General features: G+C 39.9%; 1 protein-coding gene across 1 annotated transcript in view; it reads left to right on the top strand.

The window, feature by feature from the left end:
• blvrb (biliverdin reductase B) overlaps positions 1 to 8,744 on the top strand; it is a 34,506-nt gene extending 25,762 nt beyond the window's left edge. Inside the window, exon 5 of the mRNA XM_039768161.1 lies at positions 8,083 to 8,744. Coding sequence (XP_039624095.1) covers positions 8,083 to 8,237 — 155 coding nt within the window. The 3' untranslated portion in view covers positions 8,238 to 8,744. The remainder of the gene's footprint in view (positions 1 to 8,082) is intronic.
• Positions 8,745 to 19,149: the final 10,405 nt, after the last annotated feature.

Raw genomic sequence — 19,149 nt, 5'->3', positions numbered from 1 at the left:
AATATTTTATGATTAATTGGGCTTGCTAGTATAGTATGTATAAATAGGCTTAGCATTGATTTTACAATTTATTATATCAATAATAAAACATAAATATGCAGCATGCAGGAAACAATGCATTTTTATGCACTCTATTTTTGTGTAATGTCAAGGAAGGAGAGAGGGAGCTTTATAAGACAGTGTAGGGAAGCAGAAGAAACATGAGAGACTGAGCAGAGCAATGGCAAAGTCTCTTGGGATGAATTTGGATTCTTGAGCACTTAGTCTGCAAATATCTGTTATTGTGTAATTTACTTCTTGAAAATCCCAAGAATTTATTGTAACCACCAGGAGGTGCTCCACAGCCCCAAACCACAAACACAGTAATTCCCAATACCATTATGGATTTAAGAAAAATATATTTATTCATCTGCCAATCCTTTTCAACAGTCACCCATCAAAAGATCATTAATACAAATTTTCTGTCATTTATTCCTCCTTTCTCCATTCAAGAGTGTTGCCTTGGGTCTGGCATGAAAAGAAGCCCGCCACTTCATATCTGTTGTCAGAACTAGGAGGCTCTGCGTGGGGGAATGAACTGTTCCCAAAATCCATGTTCTCTTGGTCTACTCGTTACTGATTAATCCCAGCTGGAGCAAAGATTATAGGGTGTTCCAGGCGGGTTGTGTCTGCAGTCCAGTGGTCCTTCCATGGCTGACCCTGCACTCTGACCCCAAGGGGTATGCGAAAAAACAAGTAATTTCCTTCGGGATTAATAAAGTATAATAAAATAAAAAAAAATAAATTAAGGAAAGAACTCTGCCTCCATCCTGGTCGGGATGCCCATCTGTCCTACCTGGCACTTACAGTGTATAGGTGCTAATATATGTGGGCATGCAGTAATTATCAGAGCAGACTTAAACATCAAATGAATCCCAATTGGCTGTCCACTGTCTTTTGAGTGCCTGGCTCTTAAACTAATAACGGAATCGGCTCCTGTCTCACTCATTGTTCTTTATCGTCCCCCAAAATACAATGCATCCTTCTTATCTGTTGTGATTGAACTTTTAACCCACCTAAGCTCTTACTCTCAGAGAATTATCCTTCTTTGTGTCCATATTGACATTACTACATCTAAACTGAGAAATGAATGCCTATCCTTACTGGAGTGTTTTGATTTTCCTACCCACTCTGGTGGTCATATACTGGATCTGATCTGCACTTCCGGACTATCTGTTGCCAATATTTACAGCACTGATTTGGGACTCTCTGACCATAAAGCAGTATTTTTACTGTCTCACTGCCTTTCCCTCCTCTTACCTGTAAACGACAAATTTCTTACAGAAACCTTAAAAATATCTGTCCCTCTATCCTTTCTGGATCCATTTCTGATCTTTTACTGTCTGCACCTATTCCATCAACACTAGATAGTCTTGTTGACCACTATAACTCAGCTCTTCATTCAGCATTAGATAAAACAGCTCCTTTAAAACATAAGGAGGTTTCCTTTAAACGTTCAGCTCCTTGGTATAACTCAGAATTGCGATCTATGAAAGCAGCTGGCCGACGCCTTGAGAGAATGTCACGCAAGACTGGCCTTACCGTGCACATCCAGGCTTTCTCTGACCACCAAAGAGCTTACAGAGAAGCACTAACTGCTGCTAAGAACATCCACTATGGCAGAATAATAGAAAGTGGCCACGATAACCCAAGGGTTTTGTTTTCTGTACTTAATAATCTACTCCAACCCACATCTGTCCCAACTATCTCTTCTACTGAAGTCTGTGAGGAATTCCTCCACTTTTTCTGTAACAAAATTAAAGATCTAAATAATTCAACTAACATAAATACATCTGTTTTCCCACTCCATCCAGCTCCTTCTCTTAAGTTCTCACCAGTCACATCTGCGTTTGTTAATAACCTAATTTGTAAGATGAGGCCGACTACTTGTGTACTGGACCCCATCCCCAGCACACTACTTAAATCCTGCCTTCATACCGTAATCTCGACTGTTAGAACAATAAACTCATCCCTTGACACTGGCTCTGTGCCGCTCACTTTTAAAATTGCTTCTGTAACCCCAATGTTAAAGTCTGGTCTTGATGCTGACAATCTTAGCAACTTCCGGCCTATTTCCCACTTACCTTTCCTGTCAAAAGCTCTTGAGCGTGTTGTAGCCTCCCAGTTCACCAATCACTTAACCTCTAATAATTTGATGGAACCCTTTCAGTCTGGTTTCAGGGTGCAGCACAGCTGTGAAACTGCTCTGCTACGGGTACCCAATGATTTGCTTATGGCAACAGACTCTGGACAAACCAGCCTATTCATTCTGTTATCCGTCAGTGCAGCATTTGACATTCAGGTCAGACATGACATTCTACTGTCCAGAATGGAGAACATGCTGGGTATCTCTGGCACTGCCCTCCAGTGGTTCAAGTCCTATCTGACTGATAGACAAGAGTTTGTTAGTCTTGGCAACAGCAGGTCCAGCTCAGTGCCAGTCACACAAGGAGTTCCTCAGGGCTGTGTCCTCGGCCCTCTTCTTTTCTGTATTTATATGCTTCTCCTTGGCCATATTATCCGTAGCTATGGACTGGGCTATCATTTTTATGCAGATGATACTCAACTCTACTTCAATGTTAAAAGTGGAACTTCATCAGAGCTTTCTCAGCTCACAACCTGCCTTAGTGAAATTAAAACATGGATAGAGTAGAACTCGTTAAAATTAAATTGCAACAAAACTGAACTCCTACAAATTGGGACTAAAATGCAACTTAATAAAATGAGCTCCTTCACAGTCCATCTTGTTGGTGATCTCATCAAATCTGTGTCCCACACTAATCTACACTCCATGGGTGAAAGCAGGGCCTTCAGCTGTATAGCGCCCAGACTCTGGAAGGACCACCAAAATTAATTAGATCAGCTGATTCCATGAATTCTTTTAAAAAACAACTCAAAACTCATCTGTTCAGAAAAGGCTTTTAGCTCTACTTGACTTTATTACCCTTCTCTCAGTTTACCTCTCTGTCAAGATGCTCATGTAACCTGTATGTGTGTGTGCTGGACCATCAATTATGTTGTCTGTTAGGCTTTTTTTTTCTCTGAATTTACTGTCGTAATCTTCTTTATTTATTTATTTGGTTTGTACAGTGCTATATACTGTACACCCTTTCGTTCGTTCTTTTATTCTGTAAGTGCCTTGAGCATGAGAAAGGCATTATATAAATAAAATGTATTACTATTATTTATTATTATGTCTGAAATGCACAATAATCATATTTGTTATTGTGAACAGATTGCCTTTGTTATAAACTCTGAATGATTCTGTTGTGCGTGTGTGTCCTGTATAACGTATGCACAGACAGTGTCCAACAACACTGGAGTCGTTTACATTTATTTGGCCGATGCTTTCATCCAAAGTGACTTACAATGCTCAGGTTGTCTGTCTGTCCAACTGGGCACTTACACTACCCTGACACCTAAAACTTTCCAACTAACTTTTACTTCTGCCAGCACACACACACACTACTTGATAACACTGCAGAGGACCATCTGAACAATCCAGATATACTGTATATTATTTATTTATTTATTACAGTTTTCAAAAGATAAGAATATTGTGCACTTATTGGAATTTGAAGGAAAACATTTTTTTATCTATTCAATTTGTTTTTTGTTCCTTTGTGTTCTGGAGCAGACTTTTCTTTCCAATAAAATATTCTGTAACTAGAAAAGAACTGCATCACTCTTTAAACATTTGCCATTTTTACATCATAAGTAGAAAGTGCACAAGTTACCATAAAATGTTCCAGGTTAGCATGGTGACATCATATCCATATATTGTACAAGTAAGATTTTTCTATTTTAAATTTTCTGAAAAACATTTTTTTTTATGTACTTTTGTTCATCGCTTCATTTTGTAGGAAAATAAATAAATTCAACTCTTGCATAAATATGAGATTGCATAGTCAGAGAGTGGAAAATCCATGTCTGCCAAACAGACTTAATCCATGATTCCAGCAAAATTTGGCTTCAGCCACTAGCCAGATTTTCTGCTATTCTCCCGTAGAATTGTGAATTTCTTATGGTAGTACATGTATATAGCACTACAACACACCCCAGACCATGACTTGCATCCTTACCTGACAATACAATATTCTTGAGATGGATTGTATTATAATGGGACTTGCACACCTCAAAGTTCCACTTTTGGCTTATCGGCTCATAGAAGGCTCTTCTGTATAGTGTTAAGTTGTACCACCATGTTTTTCTTCAAACCTGAGACAAAAATCGTGTTTTCTTTAGGGTCCTTGATTTCCACCTTAGTTCTCTTCAGTTAATCCTTGTTTATTTGTTTGTTTGTTTTCAGATAGTAAACTCACAAGTACAAACTGTAGCCAAGACAGGATTCTTGTATTGTTTTATTCTTTGTTCTCTCTTTTTTGTAAGACTTGAAAGCTTTGGAGAGTCTGACTATAGTCTACAATTCCTCCTTTTCTACCTCTGTGTCTGTCTTCAGTTTGGTGGTACCTCACATATTATAAAGTAGGCTTTTAGCATTTTAAGACTTAAGAATCTTCAGAGACGTTTGTATTAAGAGCTCTTCATATTTTGTAATGGGAATAAAATACATCTAGAATACTTTTTTAGGTTTGTGTGGTGACTTGAAAGTTACTTTTGAAAGCTATGAATTTTGAAAGCCACATCCCTATATTTGTCAGAAATCACAGAATATTGCCACCCCTTCGTCATCTCTCAACTAGATTCTTGTAATGAATTTACTTTTCTTCCTCCTGAAGCATCTCCCAAATTTGACATGACCTGTCCTCCTGAAGCATCTACTTATTTGCAACAAGTTCAAAAAGCTGTGGCCAGAATTCTGACATGTGCATAACACAATGCCCATATCTCCCCTCCCCTGACTTCACTGGCTAGTTGTATATCGAGTTAAGTGATATACGCAACTCACCTTGTGGCTTATAAAGCTGTTTTATATAGATTTTAACACTCCGTAATGCCCAACTTTGTTATTTACGCCTTACCAAATCTGACACATACCTGCCCAAAATTCCAAAGATCTGTTTTGCAACTCTTAATGATCTTTCATTCAGTATTGTGGGTCCAGCTCTCCAGATCTCTCGACCCCCTGTAGATGTTTAAGTAAGTGCAGTCAGTGGATTCTTTCAGGTTTCATTTTAACACTAGCTTATTTTCTCTTGCATTTCTACTTGATTGTAATTATATTCTTATTTCATTTTTTATAAACTATTTAATAAACCATGCTGTTAAGTCTACTTTGCTGTACTTCTCACTTTCTTCTTCTTTACACTTAGTACTTTAACTGAAACATATCAATGTAGTCTTGCTTGTTATTTTACAGCCCCTTGTGATGAATTTTGATGTTTTAAAATAAAGATTAAATAAGAATTTAAGTTTCTGTGATTTAAGTATGGATCATTCCATGTTAAATCGACCGATTTTTTCCAAAAATCCCATGCAGTTTGGTCTCAAAGAATTCTGAAAACAACACCCATTTTATCCAGGAGACACCCTGTAAAGTTATATTGGTGTAAGGTCAATACATTCCAAGATACAGCCAATTTGGTGAGGGTAGAGGGGTGTCAAATTTGCCACAGCTTTATTTTTTCATCAATTTCACAAGATCATATCTTAACTAGACCACCTAACAGGCTGTAATTTTGAATACTGGTACCTTTATAGGACTAATACATAATGAAATATCAAAATATTTGGTCCAGATGACACCACTTGGTAAAAGAAGACCTTCAAAAGGGGGAATTCACGTGTTTAGCTTTGCCATACTGTATTTAGGCTTTCAGAAAGCATACTTCTAACTGATATAGGCTGTTGAAATTTTAGATGCCTACACAAGGCTTTTCAAAAGGTTATAAACAAACAAGAAACTGTATCAGGGTTTGATCAGCAGACCTCTCAGATATGAAAAAAAAGCATTTTCATCAGACCAACTTAATGCACTGTGGGAATGACGAGACATTTTTTTAAACAATTTTTTCTGTGTCCTACATGGTTGTCCCTTTCTCAAAAAGAAATGTATGAATCTTTCATTTTTACTCTCCATTCTAAACATGTGTTAAATTCACCATTTGTTAATAATGATAATTATTAAGTTCTTCATCACTAACTTGGGTATTGGATTAATGGAAAAAAATCAATCACCAAGGCACATTAAGCACAACACATGAACAGCAGTTGCTTGATTTATCATTAAATACAGCACTAGATATAATGAAATGTTAACATTTTGGTATTGCAGCAGCAACAGGGCATCTTTGTCTTTGAGATCAAGATGGCACGGCCTCCCACTGACCATTGTAGGTGCACTAAGCAGTGCAATGCCACACTGTAATGGCACCTAACAAATACTGTCACTAGGTGGCTAATGGAAAGACTGTGCAGCATAGTATGGAGGCAGGAAACATATCAGGATGTGTGAATCTGCTTCAGTCTTGTCACAAATCACACCAATCCAACATTTTTCATCATACATGCACCCAACATATACTCTAATCGGACACTGGTCTAATGTGAGGGATGTACCTGATCCATCAGGAGTGTGATCGTGAGAGGGCAGGATCTCGGCTATTTCTTCAGTGGTGCATATTCGGACTGTCAATTGACTGTCTTCACCAGACACCTGGCTGACTTTAAGTGTAGGGATGTAACAGTGGTGTTCTTGAGTACCAGGTACTCTTTTTGACCATTGAGAACCGCATTCTCTGTTCAGCAACATGAGACAGGACATCATCATTTGATATGAAAAAAAGTTTGATAACTTACAGCTTGAAAACTCAGTGATTATCATTATTGACACTTGGCACATTCAGTGTATGATTTGGATGGAAAATAAACATGAAAGATGTAAATACAAGAAAACAAGAAAAGTAAGGTTTGTGTTTTGAGAAAGAAGGGACAATGAATAATAAATAGAAAATATTTTAAAAATTGTCCGAACAATCCCATGTACTGATAGGGTGCTCTGAAAATGAAATCCAAAATGATTTTTGGATTGGAGAGGTCTGCTGTTCAAAACCTGATACAGTTAATTTTCTGTTAATTGCTTTTTCAGAAAGCCTATAAAGTTATATGAATAAGGAAATAAAAATCAAAAGTCTGTGTTGGTTACAAATATGTGCTTCCATAGCTAAGCCAAAAACTCAAATAAAATCTTGGTCAGTTTCAAAGGGTTGCTTTGAAAGTTTTAATTTCGTCACATAGTATACCTATTAATTTACCAGCATGCAAAGTCTGAGCCTGCTCGGTGGTTTAACTCTTGAGCTACGGAAAAAATGAGGCTGGATAAAATTGACAGAGCCCCCCAGCCCATCGACAAACTGGCTGTATCTTGGAAAGTACATCAAAACATGGGTACACCTGGTCATTTTTCCCGAAGCGAGTGGGCCATTGTTTGATTTGACATAGAATGACCCATATTGAAGGGCTGGCTCAACTCATTTCCATAACATTTCAAATTTTTTTTGCCATTGTCAATTGTTCAGTACCTAATGATTACCTTTAAGTGTCCATTTTCATTCATCCACTATTTATTTCTTAGAACTATGTTGGCAATCACATGTCATTGGTATGAGTAGTCATGGTATTAAAGCTCTGAAATTAAAGAAGAAAGAAAGAAGTATCATTATGAATGCCATTATTTTTTCAGTGCCCTAGTAGGTGGACAAATATTCCATTATTTAATATTGCTACTTCTTGATCTGAACGGAGAATAATTGTAGCATTTCCTGTTTGCTCACAATACAAACACTATATAGTTTAGATATAGTTTATAACTTACTACATGATTTTAAGTCTATTTTTGGTTCAACATTCATTACTTCTTAATTTAGCTCTGTCGTGTAAAGTTAATAACAATCCTCGGCTTGATGCAATATTAAATTTGAAATAATTAGGTTTGAAGCAGAGCTTTTGGTACTTAACACCAATGAACAATATACAGTAGCTGTTCTATCAGTGCATATAAACACTTAAATGGAAACTTTGATACATATTCCACAGTTAAATGCCCAATTTTCTCAGCATTGTATTTTTATTTTTGTTTTGCAGATAATTTTCCATTAACTGAGAAATACACAGTTTCAGAGAATGTGACAAGAGGCAAAGCAATTTCAAAATATGACCTGGGCCATTTTTTTGTAAGTTGCCTCTCCTCTGATGAGTGGAACCACAAGGCTGTGTGGCTCTACGGGGAGTACAGTTAATGATGTTCATCGTGTTCAGTTCTGGTTGTTTTTTTCAGACAGGAATTGCATTTTTTCTAATCAGGTTTACTGTGCTGTTTAAGGTTTTATTTTTTGGATCCTTGATGTCATACCACTTATATCGGTGTCATTCTCTCTCTCTCTCTCTCTTGTATTTCTTTTTTTTATTTTCACCTCCTCTAAATGTCCATTTAGGGCGCCAGTGTGAACTTTAGAAAAATGCTAAAAATTACAACTGAGGATTCCCAAAACCTGAGTTTTGCTTTCTAAAACTAATATTGCACTTTTTTTGCTCAGAGGTTTATCTGATGTTGCTATGTTTTAAAAAGCACCAATGTAAATGTATTTTTGTTGAAAAGTAAAAATTGATTATTCATAGGCTGTCAGATTTGATTACAGACCAGTTTCTGAAGTAAACCACTTACATTTGAGAATTATTAGATGTACAGTATGTTTAGATTTCCTTTTATGATTCCGAAAATTAACAATAAAACTAATTTCACCCTCTTTTCTCTCGATGTTTTTTTTTTTGATTTTGTTTTGTAATGTGCAGCTTTTTTCTTTGCTTCTTCCAGGAATGGTTGCTTGTGGTGTAGCGGGTCCACAGCTTACGTCAAAATGGTGACTTTTTAAAATAAATAATCGCCACACTCGCGGCTTAGAGAGGGGACGTGGCCGGAGTGGTTCCCGGGGAATTTGTGATGCGGGCGGTCCTTGCTTAAGTGCATAGGTGAGGAGTTGTCTGCATCCGTAATTGATGCCGGGAGCTGCTAATTGCCACACCTGATTCACGTCCCCATAATAAATAGAAGCGTGAGGCGGCTAGGAAAAGGAGAGAGAAAAAAACAGACGGAGGTTGAGCAGGAGAGAAGGCGGGAGGACGGGAGGAGAAAGCCGGTGCATGAACGAGCGAAGGTGCTCGTGGTAGAGAACACCTGCAGCTGAACAGTGAGCCTGGGTGTTTGGCTGGCACCTCGGGAGCAGGCGGTAGTGGTTGCTCCCGCTGAGTGGTATTGAGGAGCAGGAGCGACCGGAAGGAGGATGGCTCACCGCGTAAACCCGGGAAGGCAGTGGGAGTCGGGACTTGGGATGTGAAAGCCCCAGCGTGAGGTGTTATGCCCAAGTATATTCTCTCTGTTTATGCTGCCTTATGGTATGTTTATAGGTACTTCAATAACCAGCCTCAACTCTTTGTCCTCAACAGTCATTGTTTTAATTTACTGCTGTATTTTGTCTGAAGCAGGTAGCTAATGTAACAATTAGTTATCAACATGCTCATCTTTCCTGTCTGTCCTTGAGTGTCTCTCTCGGGCATGCCCTGATAAATTATGGGATGTTCACTTCTTAATTTGTCATCTCTTGTCATCTCTTGCAGTTTTGTTACAGCTTTTCTGCATGTTACATGTTAAATATCTTCTGTAAAGACCTATTGACTCATTTGACTTGAAACTCTCTTCAACAAAATCTATAATGGAAACTTTCTTAGCTGTACTAAATTAACAGCAGCTATTTTTCAGTTCAGTGAAGTTAAGATGGAGACTATAGACCTGTCTACAGGAACGCCACTCTGAACCCTTCAGCACTTGAATATACCTCAACTGTGTTGGTCAAATTGTAGAATTTCAAGACTTGCATTACACACTAAAGTTTTAGTTATTTGAAATACTTGTATTCTTCTTCCCAAAGCCACTGTACGTTCTCTTCCAACAACTTTCTCACTGGTGGAGTGGCTTCTGAGAAATTTAGATTAGAATTTTCAAGCTATTGCCCTACTGCCATTCATCTCTACAGCTCTGCTTTTACCTCTTAGGCCTTGTTCACACGGGCGTTAAAATCGAGCGTTTTTTGCGTCAGAAGCGTCCGGTGGCGGATCAAGCGCCGAGTGTTTTCTACGTAGGAGTCAATGAGAGTGTTCACACGGGCTTTGGTGACGTCGTTTGTCCGGCTGCGCGTTTATACGGCATCAAAAAAACGTTGCATGCAGCTTTTTCTTGGCGTTCAAAACCCAACGAACGTAAGGAAACCGCTTCTAGTTCGTTTTCTGCGCGTTTATTTTACGCTTCGGAGGAGCTGGGCATTTCAGTGCATAACACCGGTGTAAGCGCAACGCGACTACTGTTTCCTTACCTCAAAGTGACAAGTAGTCTCTCTTCGGGGCTAACACCAAGTCGCATATTGGTTGATCGGCGTGCAATGTGGCATTACACCAGCTGCAGCAGACAATCAAAAGTGGAAACCGACATCCGACAGTAATTAAAAAACTTTCGCGGAAATTTTCGCATTTCCTCATAAAGCACAAAAAAACTTCCTTTAACCCGACGTTGTGCAGGCAGAGGATGAACTCAGTAGCGGCGGCGATTTTTTCTCTCCCTACGTCGCCATATTACGAGTATTTTTAAAACAAGAAGATTAATATCTAACATAGCAAAATGGTCCACATTGAAAGGAGGCACCTCAAATAAAACGACAAGGGCTTTCATATCCAGTTCCCGACACTGCCTCCACAGGTTAACACACAAACTACAATTTGGGCTGCAGGCTGGCGTTAGACAGAGACAAACGAACGCCGGTGTAGAAGTCAATCGATCGCCACCACAAAATGCAACATAAACATCTAGGACGTTCAGAGCAAGTTCGTTTATCCAAAAACTTAACGCCCGTGTGAACAAGGCCTTACTGTGACATTTCCTTCGTTGCTCCAGACCTGCTTATCTGGCTTAGATTTATCCTCACTTGACATTCTTTGTGTAGCTGATTTCTGTCAATTATATATTTCTCTGCATTCAGTGCATTTCTGGTAAAATTCCAAAAGGAAGTCACATAAATGTATACCTTCCAAAAGGTTTGTTAAACTTTCATTGCCTGTAACATTCTTCATCTAGCTAGATTTCCCAGAATCTCTAGGCTGACATTCACAACTAACAATGCATTTGCATCAGAGTTTTCTACAACTACCTATTTTACTGCTCTGAGGATAATAATCTCTTTTGGTAGAATGTTCATGTGTCTTAATGTTTAATACTGAGGCAGAAAGTGAAAATGTGTTATGTAAGATTTTCACTGCACTCTAGACTGCACATGTGACAATACTATTAATAGTACTGGGTTTCACCCTAGTCCTGTAGCTGGTTATTTATTCTGTAAGCTTTGGATTCTCCACATAATTCAGTTCCTTTTTATTTTTTATTTTCCTGGCATCTTGACACTTTTCAGGGAGGCAACTTTGTCATGCAATCTATCAGTATGCTTCAATGTACCAAGCTCTTGAAGTATATCCAGGCCCTAGAACAGATCTGCATATTCTTCCCATATGTCTGTTTCAGCTTTGACACCTCAATTGTGACCATTCACCAAATTATACTCCATCCATCCATTATCCAACCCGCTATATCCTAACTACAGGGGCCAAATTATACTGCAAGATAGATATTTAGGTTAAACAATTTTTTTATTTTTTTTTTAAATATTATTTCCATGCTGTTGCTGTCTGCACTGGCATTCAAGCGTTATCTTCTGCTTTGATGATTTCAGGTGAGAGAAGCCGCTAACTTGTAAGATATATTATTTTTATCACTTTTTGTGATTTAGCAACTATTACATTACAGAAATAGTAAATGCAGGAAACAATAGAACATTTATATTTTAATTATTTTTTGTAAGTGAAAGACTGAAATACAAAAGATTATTGTCATTAGTTCAGGTGCCATTATTATCCTTAGAAGGCTGGCGTCTTTCAACATCTGCAATAAGATGCTGCAGATATTCTATCAGTCGGTTGTGGCGAGCGCCCTCTTCTATGCAGTGGTGTGCTGGGGAGGCAGCATAAAGAAGAGGGATGCCTCACACCTGGACAAACTAATGAGGAAGGCAGGCTTTATTGTAGTCACAGAGCTGGACAGTTTGACATCCGTGGCAGAGTGATGGGCGCTGAGCAGGCTGCTGTCAATAATGGAGAATCTACTGCATCCACTGAACAGAATCATCTCCAGAAAGAGGAGCAGCTTCAGTGACAGACTGCTGACATCGTCCTGCTCCACTGACAGATTGAGGGGATCGTTACTCCTCCACACTATGTGACTCGTCAATTCCACCTGGGGGGTAAACGTTAACCTTATACAAAGTTATTATCTGTTATACCTGCATTTTTATCACTGTTTAATTTTAATATTGTTTTTTATCAATATGCTGCTGCTGGAGTATGTGAATTTCCCCTTTGGATTAATAAAGTATCTATCCATCTATCTATCTGGCATAGAACTTAACATTAATTTGTACAGAGGCAGTGGTGCTGTAAGAATTATGTTTCTGGACTTTTCTAGCGCCTTCAACACCATTCAACCTCTGCTCCTTAGGGACAAGCTAACAGAGATGGGAGTAGATTCATACCTGGATGGATGGATCGCATGGATCGTGGACTATCTTACAGACAGACCTCAGTATGTGCGTCTCAGGAACTGCAGGTCTTAAATTGTGGTCAACAACACAGGAGCGCCTCAGGGGACTGTACTTTCTTCTGTCCTGTTCAGCCAACATACATCAGACTTCCAATACAACTCGGAATCCTGCCACATGCAAAAGTTCACTGATGACACTGCTATTGTGGGCTGCATCAGAAGTGGGCAGGAGGAGGAGTATAGGAACCTGATCAAGAACTTTGTTAAATGGTGCTCAAAACTCAAACCACCTACAACTGAACACCAGCAAAATCAAGGAGCTGGTGGTGGATTTTAGGAGGCCCAGGCCCTGTGATCATCAAAGGCGACTGTGTGCAGAGGGTACAGACCTATAAATACTTGGGAATGCAGCTGGATGATAAATTGGGCTGGACTGCCAATACTGATGCTCTGTGTAAGAGAGGACAGAGCCGACTATACATCCTTAGAAGGCTGGTATCCTTCAACATCTGCAATAAGATGCTGCAGAAGTTCTATCAGATGGTTGTGGCGAGTGCCCTCTTCTACACAGTGGTGTGCTGGGGAGGCAACATAAAGAAGAGAGACGCCTCACACCTGGACAAACTGATGAAGGCATGGCTCTATTGTAGGCACGGAGCTGGACAGTTTGACATCTGTGGCAGAGCGACGGGCGCCGAACAGGCTCCTGTCAATCATGGAGAATCCACTGCATCCACTGCACAGGACCATCTCCAGACAGAGGAGCAGCTTCAGTGACAGACTGCTGACACCGTCCTGCTCCACGGACAGACTGAGGAGATCATTCCTCCGCCACACTAGGCGACTCTTCAATTCCACCCCTTGGGGTAAACGTTATCATTATACAAAATTATTGTCTGTTTTACCTGCATTTTTATCACTTGTTTTTATCAGTATGCTGCTGCTGGATTATGTGAATTTCCCCTTGGGATTAATAAAGCATCTATCTATCTAATTTCTGTGGACAAGTGGTAGCGAACCAGAGTGAATGTATTAAAAGCGAATTAAGCTTTAACTTCACTGTAATAGTATCCATCCATATATCCATCTTCCTAACCCGCTTATATCCATGGCAGGGTCACAGGGCACCTGGAGCCTATCCCAGCAGTCATCCTGTGTTTTGTATCCATGATTGAAACCTTCGACATTTATCTTCCCAAACTCCTATATTGAAGTTCTTTATTTCTCAATCAAGCTAGGTGGTACACATATGCATTTATAAATTTAAGGAAGCCCTTTACAGCCAGCTATGAACACAAGATTATCCAAATGGTGAGAACTGGATAAATGAGTTTCTTAATATTTCCTGAGAGATGGTTTGAGAACTGCTTGATGCGAACAGGGAGAGACTGATATTTTTTTATAAAAGCGTTAGCCTCTGTATATGGCATAAAAACAAGCCATTGTAAATAAATCGAAAGACAAAAATAAAGAGTTGGGGATTGGCCCCATATATTGTTGGCAGAGTAGTCCAAAAAAAACTGAACAAGACAAATGATAAATGGCAACACAAAGGCTTTACATTTAGGCGGCAGAAATTAGGGCGAGGTCAACAAAGTGGGGCAGAGGTGAGATCATCTGGAAGGGAGTAAAGTGACTTATTGCTCTGTGCTTCTGTGGAAAATAAAAGAGAAAAAGCACTAATACTCTTTTTCCAACCCTTTTCCCGATGTTTTAACGCCCTGAATTGGACCCTTTGGCTGCCCCCTAATTGCATATGTGTGACACCATATAAAGATTTTAATGCTCAAAACTCACGATACTGAACTGTGAATTGTGTGAACTAACATTGATTAACCTGCCAGCAATTAGAAAACCTGCACCTTCTGTCTTTATTTAAATAGAATCTCCTTAAACTCCTGAAAGTCTGAATCCCATTTTAATCACACTCTGTGGATGTTTTTAATGACTGCTATAGATATAGTTTTCTGCGGAGAGAGTGTTGACCTTGTTGAGTGGTTTACTTACCTTGGCAGTGACATTCATGTCTCTGGTGACTCTTCCTGTGAAGTCAGTAGACGGATTGGGAGAGCTTGGGGGTTCATGATGTTGCTGAAAAGAGGTATGTGGCGCTCCCGATATCTATGCAAAAGGACGAAGGTTCTTCCTGTCTTGCTATATGGTTGCGAGACATGGACGCTATCCAGTGACGTGAGACAAAGACTGGAATCCTTTTGAACTGGGTCTCTCCCGAGAGTCCTTAGGTATTACTGGTTTGAGTTTGTGTTGCTCATGGAGTCACAAATGAGGCACATTACCTGCATTGTGAGGGAGCGTCAGTTATGGCACTACGGCCATGTGGTGCGTTTCCCCGAGGGTGATCAGCTTTTAGGACCCTCATTGTTGTGGACCCAAGTGGCTGGACCAGGCCAAGGGGTCGCCCATGTAACACCTGGCTGTGGCAGATAGAAGTTCATTTCTGGAGGGTGGGACTGGACTGTCTGTCTGCTTTCGGGGTTGCCAACTGGAATCCCGAGTTGTTTCATCGTGTAGTGGGTGTGGAAACGTGCTGTACCAGTGCATGCTCCCCAACCTAACCTGACTTGACTTGCTATAGATTGATTTTAAATTCTGTATCTTTAATGACTTGCATCTTTACATTTATTCTTTTAGATCTTAAACAGATTGTTAACTTTTTTTTGTAATTTATTAACCCTCCGAATGCACACTTAATGATTATTCTTGTAATCATTGTTAATTCGATGTGAAGTTAGGCTTTTAAATTTAGGATGCATGCTGAGCAAAATAAAGAAGGCAGAGAAGATCAAGGAGAGCTGAGAAGGAAACAACAAAAGAAAGAAGAACCCAAAGAAATTAACAAGGCCTCTGCGGACTGAACAACAATCTGAAGCAGCTCTGTACCCAGACTTGAAAATACTTGTGTTTCTTCACCTTTATTTTCTTCAGAAGTATTTTTTTTTTAAATAAGACTCTCATAAAATGTTGGGAAACATATCTGAAAAGAGTTTAATAACCCTAAATATCTGAATCTCTTTTCACATATATTTCCTGTAGCTGATGTAGCTTAAATGTTTGGTCTGCTTGTGCAGTGCTGGTAAGTCTCTTTGCTTAAAGCAGCTGTCTGTGAGTAGGTGAAGGCTGTACATACTCTCACCAGCCACTTTATTAGGTACACCTTGCCAGTACCTGGTTGAACCCCCTTTTGCCTTCAGAACTGCTGCGATTCTTCATGGCATTGATTCAACAAGGTCCATATTGATATGATAGCATCACGCAGTTCCTGCAAATTTGTCGGCTACACATCCATGATGTTAATCTCTCGTTCCACCACATCCCAAAGGTGCTCTATTGGATTGAGATCTGGTGAGTGTGCAGTGTGGTAGAAATGACCATTAAGTAAAGACAGACAGAAGCAAGTTTAAATCGTATACCACAATCTGTATTACACAGCATTGTAATGAAGAGACTTCACCATGGTGAACACACTTAAACTAGGATGTGTGTAGCAACCGCCAGATACGGGAACGCGATTCCTACACTTCACAACCCGAGAGGGAATTGGACGATATTTGAAGAATAAAATAGCATTACCATATTCGGTCCTTGGCCCCTCTTGTACCCTATGCTCACCCCTAAATAGCTGGCAAAAAATCCCACGCAAAAGAAAGTGGAACTGATAAATATATTGAATTTTGCTGTTATAAATTTACTTGCCCGGTGCCTCAGTGCTCATTAGTGAACCCCTTCCCCAGACGTCCTCCCCAGCGGCCAAATCATAACCCCTGGTTTGACACAGACAATAAAAAAATAAAAAACTGTTCTCAGAGTAAGCAAAAAAAAGATTTAATGTAGTCCACAATATAAGGAGAAAAACGCTGCAGTTCAGTTCCTAACGTATGGCATGAGGAAACACAACAGTCCTCTGGCGAAACGGCTTCTCCGCTGACTATCGCGAAGAAACGCACTCATGCATCCGACTCACCAGACGGCAGCACCCGGAGAACACCAGTACCTGGCATCTTCTCTGGGATTCGTCACCTGATTATTTCTTCGGGGTGGCCACCCACAAATGCCAGACGTCCCTGGGTGAAGTAAAATCCTGAATGATTCTTTAGAGCGTAGATAGTCGCCTCCTTGCCTTCAGCCTTTTTCTTCATTTTTTCTCCCCCTTCCTTGATCCGCCATTCCCCCTAAAAAGAAAAAGTTTCCCGCCGAAACATCCTCTCCCCTCTCAGTTGTTATGGAAACATGGTACCAGCAACAGGCAGCTGGAATATTTGCCGGGTGGGATCCTCCCAGCACTGGGTTGTCCTCAAAAGTGCCTGAAGGGCTATTTACAGCCACCCTCCCAGTCACATTATAAAGTGACAGAACAGTCCAGAAGGCCAACCCGACTGACAAGTTATGTAGCCTTGCTACATGTGTGTTGGCTTATATTACATATATTAACATTTATTATCTCCTCCTTGCGCTTCCCACCATTACCTAATGTCCATCACCTGAGCGAAACTGACCATCATTACTTCATACCCTGTGCAGGTGTCTGAAACTTATTTTCTGATCAGTTCTCAACATTAGGGTCAAGATCAGGAGGACCCACACATAAGATGAAGTTTTCTTAAGTGTTCTACTATTACACGCTGTCCTTGACTTCTCATCACCTTATGCTAGTGCCCGAAGCAGCAGGTGAACAAGCCTTTAATAATTAAACCTTATATAACCTAAAATTAGCTAATACAACACATGTTCCTAAAAACTTGATTGAGATTGCATTGATACACAAGTTGAAATTCTCTGTTCAAGAAGCTTATCCAATATGAATATATTCTAGTGAATATAATCGATTAGGCTAATTCTACAGGAGGTCATTTGTGTCCAGTGAACTCATTATCATGTTCAAGAAACCAGTCTGAGATTATTTGAGCTTTGTGACGTGGCGTGTTATCCTGCTGGAAGTAGCCATCAGAAGATGGGTGCACTGTGGTCATAAAGGGATGGACATGGTCAACAACAATACTCAGGCTGTGACATTTAAACAATGCTCATTTGGTACTAAGGGGCCTAAAGTGTGCCAAGAAAATATCCCACACACCATTACACCACCAGCAGCCTGAACCATTGATACAAGGCAGGATGGATCCATTCTTTGATGTTGTTGACGGCAAATTCTTACCTTACCATCCGAATGTCGCAGGAGAAACCGATACTCATCAGACCAGACGTTTTTCCAGTCTTCCAGTCTTCATTGGTCCAATTTTGGTGAGCCCGCGTGAATTGTAGCTTCAGTTGCTTTTTCTTAGCTGACAGGAGTGGCACCCGGTGTGGTCTTCTGCTGCTGTTGCCCATTTACTTCAAGGTTCGACGGGTTGTGTGTTCAGAGATGCTCTACTGAATACCTCGGTTGTGACTAGTGGTTATTTGAGTTACTGTTCCTTTTCTATCATCTCAGACCAGTCTGGCTATTCTCCTCCAACATCAGCAAGGCATTTTCCCCCAGAGAACTGCCACTCACTGGATACTTTCCCTTTTTCAGACCATAATCTGTAGACCCTAGAGAGGGTTGTGTGTGGAAATCCCAGTGGATCAGCAATCTGAAATACTCAGACCAACCCGTCTGGCACCAACAACCATAACATATTCAAAGTCACTTCAGTCACATTTCTTCTCCATTCTGATACTTGGTTTGAACTTCAGCAGGTCATCTTGACAATGTCTACAGGCCGAAATGCATTGAGGCGCTGCCCTGTGATTAGCTAGTTAGATATTTGTTTTAAGAAGCAGATGAACAGGTGTACCTAATAAAGTGGCCAATGAGTGCATATATAAATCAGTTACCTAACACTCATATAAACAACATAGTTAAGAGTAACTACTGTATATCATAGGTAACCCAAAATATTGAACATAGGAATCTGTATGATGACATATTCATGGTAAAGTGATAAGAGCACCTGGTGTGGGTGATTGCCATATTCTCACAGGAGTTAGCAGCTTAGGGGGGACACCTCCAAATATAAACGCAGTGTGGTGAGCAGACACCTGCTTTGGTGATCGGCACAGGCAGGGCCGGATTAAGGTGGGTGCTATTGATGCTGCAGCATTAGGCCCATTCCTGAAGTAGGCCCAGATGAAAGCAGATGAGAAATTTCCAGAAGCTGAACAGTTTTCCTTTGCTATATTAACCTCAAAGTAATTCTTAGAATGAAATTTGGAGTCCGACTTTCGGACGCCTAGACACAGCGTTACTTATTATACAGTTACTAGTGTTCTTTGCGCTGTGACGTAACTATAACGTCGTTGTGTTTATTGTTAACCGAAGATTTCATGTTAATGCTATCAATTTTACATTAAACAGTTTACTTAGTAGTTTAGCTGCGTTTTTTGCGATATCTTGGGGATTCTTGCCTCTTTATTATTGTTCGGTAAGTGCCACATAGTAAATTTTTCACCTTGAAAGTTAGTTGTACAGTAAAAATTGATGGCTATTTAAATGGTTATCTGTAAAGGTAAAAATAAAA

This window comes from Polypterus senegalus, chromosome 11 (assembly GCF_016835505.1).
Source record: "Polypterus senegalus isolate Bchr_013 chromosome 11, ASM1683550v1, whole genome shotgun sequence".
Taxonomy (NCBI): domain Eukaryota; kingdom Metazoa; phylum Chordata; class Cladistia; order Polypteriformes; family Polypteridae; genus Polypterus; species Polypterus senegalus.
Note: the sequence above shows the minus strand (reverse complement) of the source record. Positions and strands in the feature narration are given on the sequence as shown.